Source organism: Meleagris gallopavo, chromosome Z (assembly GCF_000146605.3).
Source record: "Meleagris gallopavo isolate NT-WF06-2002-E0010 breed Aviagen turkey brand Nicholas breeding stock chromosome Z, Turkey_5.1, whole genome shotgun sequence".
Classification (NCBI taxonomy): domain Eukaryota; kingdom Metazoa; phylum Chordata; class Aves; order Galliformes; family Phasianidae; genus Meleagris; species Meleagris gallopavo.
Window position 1 is genome coordinate 15,342,070 of NC_015041.2, and position 5,656 is coordinate 15,347,725.

Below are 5,656 nucleotides of genomic sequence, written 5' to 3' on the forward strand. Positions count from 1 at the left end.
CTTATCCAAATCACTAAGCTTCCAACAAGCTTGTGAGATGAGAAGAGAGAACAGAACAGCACAGCAAACATAGTTTAAGTTTATAAAACATAGTTTAAATTTACACTATAAATTTTTAGTTTGGAAATGGTTTTCTCACTATCAATTAAAAAAAGAAAAACTAAATAAAGTTTAGATTTTTCCTGTGTTCAGTCTCCCAAGTTATATTACTACCAAGTCAGCATGTCCAGTTCAGAACCTGTGATTTCATATACAATGAACTCATCATCCCAAGACATTACCAAGCCAAGAAAGAGGTCTCAAAACCAAGTTTACAAGATCCATCAGACTCACCTTCCTTCATTGATTTTTGCTTTGTCTCCTTGGCACGGGAAGTTCTCAATGTAACCCAGACTGCAGTTGACTTGTGCCCAGTCAGGCTGGCACACCGCAAGGAAGTGAGGACGCAGTCTGCCTATGGAGTACTTGGCAATGTCCGTCAATGACTGGCTAGCAGCTGCTCCAAAAATGAAGGTTCCAATGGCTTTGTAGATAGTGGCTACGTAGTTATTTCTGACAAATGAGTTTGAGTGCAAATGGTTATAAAAGACAGAGAGAGTCTCTCCTAAGATTATCTGAAAGAGAAAGAAGGACATCAGTTAATCACTTAAAAAAAATACTATTGTTAATAATCATGTTATAAACATGTCATTTCAGACTAAAGAAAATTGAGCTGCAGAATTTAAGCTTCCTAGGAGTTGATAGTAACCATTTCTAAAACTTTAAAACACATTATTATTTGAAAAAAATCATTTTTTGCTCTACTGTGCATCATGTTGCACTTTAGAAAACAAATTATATGGGTAAGTTGATTCTCAGAATATTTATTACAACAAAGCTTTCACTGGGTAACATTCATCCATACTGTTTGACACAGAGCTGATGAAAAGTATTCTTCTCAGTTTTACATTCCATCCTACACTGACTTTTCATTATTTTAGTATCTGCTAAACAGAATTCTTCTGTCTTCTCAGGCTTTTTCATGGTTGTTTTTTTTGTTTTGTTTTTTTTGTGAAACCAGAAACCATTCAGAAGGGTCTACATTTGATTTTCAGATGTGAAAGGCCAGTTATTTAAACAAAGTAACCTCCTAGTCCTCAAGAAAATTTTATCTTTAGGGGAGAAAAATCTCAAAGGATTTCTCATCTTGTATGTTTAAAGTATATGCATCATGAATATATTAAGTATTGATAGGAAAGGAGATTTTTTCCTCTAACATCTACCTTTCGCAGAAAGCATGTTTTTCTTAGAATAGGTATATAAACCTTCCGTCCCACTGCTGATATTACTATTTCATCCAGAGAGGCTGGATATGAGTCAGCCAGCCCCATTTGATATAGAAAGGCTCTTCTACAAAAGTAGATTAGATTATGTGTATAAAGTCACTTACAAAATCCTAAGGATTCAGTGATAGCTCCATCTATCACTTAACAGTGATACATCCATGGTACCAGAAAGGCAGAGATTGTGTGAATTAAGCTGTTCAAAAAGGCACTGACACCTGAGCAAAGTGGCTGTCAGTAGCTCTGCACATGTAAAGTAGGCAGACATGTTAATCAGGGTACGACACAACAATTTTTTTGCATTCTGCACCCTGCTGGGACATGAACTGAAGAAGAGAAACACCAAAACAAGGACAAAAGCTGGAAAATCTACATTTCAAGCACAGAAGTCAGTATGTTCTTAAAAAGAAATCCCAGAGAACACCCTCTTAATGAAGTAAACTGAAACAAAGAATTACAGCCACAATGAATCCTACTAAAAGAACAAGACTGAAAAGCTTACTGAAAAGCTTAAAGAAAGTCACTCAGTTGAGATGACAAAAAGTGATATCACTACAGCTACTTCACTGGACTCAAAGTATTCATCTGCAGTGGTCTGCGTAAAAGCACTGAGGATAAGACACTAACATTTGCTTTTAAGTGTCTGACTTGATGATTTTCTGGCAAGACTGCTTTCATTTCACCACTAAAAGATCCCTAATGTTCTGAAGGTGGCTTCATTAGACAAGTGTGCATACAGACTCATATGGAGATTGGATAAAAATCAAAGGAAATACATTCATTAAAAATTACTAAGTTCATTGAAGCCTTTTTCTGACTCAGGCCCTCATCTACAAGTGGCCAGTGGGAAAGTATTTTGCTCTGTTCTTCTGTTCTTTCTTCTGTTTTAACCACAGCTGAAATGAAATAAACTAGATGGACCTCAGCTGTGACCAAGTATGGCTGCTCTTATGAAGTACTGACTACCAGCGTGAGCAGAGTGAAAAAAATAGTCCTACCATAAAAGGCAAGATCTTCCTGCACAGAGCTCTTGCCAGTTAACTGAACAAACAGTGGAAAAAAAAGTTTCTGCTGTATTTCTTTTAAGTTCTTGAACCATTGGCTTTCCCCCTACTCACCAAAAAGAAAAACAATAAAACCAAAAAATACAGCAAGCCAGTTCTGGTTCCCAGTCCTCACATTTCTACAGATAAAACAAATCCTATCCAGCAGCACACAATCTACATGTTGACATGTTGCAACCTAGAAAAAAAAAAAAACCCTGTCTAAAATATTTGTACAAGAGTCAGATTGCCATAGTATTCCCTAATTTGTAGCCTATTAGCCCAGAGAAGCAGTTAGCCAATATTCTGCTTCTTTTCCTGTTTCAATTTCAAAAATATACTTGGATAAGTTGTTAAACACCTAAAGACCTTATCTGGCATGAAAGTTTCAGTTCTGCTCAAATTGTAGTGTGATCAACTCTGATGACAATCAGCACATAGATACAATGAGCTGAGTACAAAAGCTTTCTGACATATCTGAACTGTGACGCTGAAACCTCACCTGGAGGGCCACTGTGTGAGTTTAGATGCAGTCACACAATATATAAAACATAGAACGGTTAACACGGTAGGTGAGCTCCAGATTTACTCTCAGTTGATATGTTCATGCCACTTCAGGCATCAGCACTGATACTTCTTGCTTATAGTTCCCGGAGTCCTTTCACTCAACCCAGCAGAATGCTAAAAGCTATTTTCAACCAGGTTAAGGAATTCCAGTAGCTTACACAATTCAGACATGACATTGTAGGTGGCAAAAGACAGTGCTATAAGTGGAACCTGCCTTTTTGTCAATAATAAGCTATTATGTTGGCTCACCTGGCAGAGTACAACCATATATATCGAGGGACAGAGATAAAATATGCTTGAATCAGTTCATCTAATCTAGCAGTTGCAGTCAAAGAGGGAGATCCTAAACTGCAGTTGCACAGGGAATATTACCAGTTCACTGATTCAATGTGAAAGGAAGACAACCTTAGGAACTCAGTTGAATCAAATGAGGTACAGAATGAAAGTAAACCCTGGCATTAACTCAAACATAAACGGACTCTGTGTGAAGGTGCAACTTCAGGAAAAAAATTCCCTGGCTACTCATTCTTTTTTTCTAGGGTTATGTTTGTGGTTAGGTCTGATTGAAGTCAAAATTTTGAGAGTTTTTATTATTAGTTTATTCAAGAAGATTGTAACCTATTAGCCTATTAGTGTTATACTTCCACATATAGAAGAACTTCCAATGATTGTGGAGCAGATAGGAAAGCTGACTATGTTATACTAAATTGTCTTCTGAAAAGAGCAGTTCCCAGAACAGTAATGTCAAGACAGTCGTTTAATGCACATTTGTGTAATATTCCAATCAATAAAGAACTAATTTTCTGTATCTCAAACTATAGAATTAAGTAACTTAAAAAAAGACAACTACTGTCATAGTTCTACCATGTTCTTTTTCTGTTCTCCAGTTCTATTTGTTTGGCTTCAAAAAGCAGAAATTTCTCAAGTTATCTTTTTTAGAACACCATTACTATTGCTTTAATACCTAGTTGAAAGGCATTATTTTGAAGCTGAGAAATCCTACAGAATACAGTTTTAGAGATCTGTATTAACAGGTTCCCCCCTCCTTCCCACCCCCTCTGAAATCAAATGCAATGAAAAAAAGTTTAACTTACAACAATTATACTGAAAGGAACAATTATTCCTGTTAACAACTTATAAGAAATGGTGTCCTCTTTGTATGGATACCGGATGGATTCATCACTACAGAAAACTCCTCTCTGGAAGGGGATACGTCTTGAATTGAGAATTGCAAAAGGCAAGCCAGCTAGCAAAAAGGAAAAAAATACATTACAAAAGCAACATTTAATCTCTAGTGATTATTCACCCCCAAATATGCAAAGAGAAGTGCATAAAGAGGAAGAGGCATGCAGCAAGGTTATGCACTTTGCCCGATGACTGCCTTCTTGTCTTTGCAGCTCCCAGGAAAGGCTGCTGAATCACATATACAAGCATAAGGAAGGAAGATAGGATTTCTTTCACTGTCATATTTGTGGCACATCAAGCATGAAAGCAGTCTGAAACCATGAGTGAGTAAACAGTTCATTGACAGCCACCGAGTTACTCAATTTGCTGCTACTGCCACAGTTATTCACTATTCATTTATATTGCAGTGAGCAACAGTTGTCCCTTTACCTCTTTTCTGGCCAGCTTGAGAAATTAGGAGAGCAGAAACTGCACTTCATAAAAGCAGAAAATGAGTGCTCCTCAGGAAGTGCAAGAGCAGAGGGAATTTTTAGGAAGAGGGGAGGGGTTGACTACTTGTGCATACAAGAAGCCTCCTCACTTCACACGCTCACTGGATAGGTCCAAGGAACAATTTGGTCACCGCACATGCCCAACAGCCTCAGGCTTGGAGATATTATTCCTATCTTCCACAAAAGAAGTTTCTGACTCATCCTAAACACAAGATGAAGATGAAATGATTTGTAGCTCAGGAGACCTGCAACACTAACTAAAACTGGTCATTTGGAAGCAAAGTTCACAAGAAGCCCAAAATAGAGCAATAATTCCTACAAACAAGTAGAGTCACATTTTTTAAGCCTGATCCTTCAGACTTGAAAGACACAAACTCTGCAGACACAGCCTGTATAGGGATGAACTACCTCAGAAAGAAGTGATTGCATAGAAAAAAAAAAAGTGGGAGGCTACCAGGAACACTGAACAAAACAGTCTTTTTTTAATTTAGTGACATTAAGTGTTTAAGAGCACTTGCTCAGAATTCAGTAATATCACATACAAAATGCATACCAGCTTAGTGTTAAAGAACATTTGCAGGGGGAAAGTGTTCCTTATCTACCAATCTACCATCCTTATCACAAGGATAAAAAACAGCCTCTTTGCTGCCTGCCAGAAGGACGCTGTTGTAGTCACATTTCCCCTGACAGAGGTTTGAGGAGACACAGTCCAGCTCTTCCTTTCCATATACACACCAACCACCCTCAAGTAAGTGTCTACAAACTATGATAAATATAGAAAGAATTGGAAAAAAAAATTTTGAAAGGGAAAAAAAGGATGGATTAAAAAACAACAACATAGCAATCAAATAGTAAAAGAATTGAGTGGTAGGAAGTGCAAGGGCACACCAAGTTACGTGCTCAGGTTTAAAAAATAAAAATCAAGACAGGATTTTGAAAAGGATCCTTTCTCCCTTTTTAATCTCCACCAACAAAGTCCTCCAAACTAAGCCTGACTCCTGAGCCAGGCACAGATGAGGAATACTTCAGTGATTTGCTTCAGATCTTG

The 5,656-nt window shown here is 37.5% G+C and overlaps 1 protein-coding gene across 1 annotated transcript in view; it reads right to left on the reverse strand.

Moving 5' to 3' along the window:
- Positions 1 to 303: 303 nt before the first annotated feature.
- PLPP1 (phospholipid phosphatase 1) overlaps positions 304 to 5,656 on the reverse strand; it is a 10,680-nt gene continuing 5,327 nt past the window's right edge. The window contains exons 2-3 of the mRNA XM_010725422.2: positions 4,027 to 4,223; positions 304 to 614 (exon numbers count right to left, since the gene is read on the reverse strand). Coding sequence (XP_010723724.1) covers positions 330 to 614; positions 4,027 to 4,223 — 482 coding nt within the window. The 3' untranslated portion in view covers positions 304 to 329. The remainder of the gene's footprint in view (positions 615 to 4,026; positions 4,224 to 5,656) is intronic.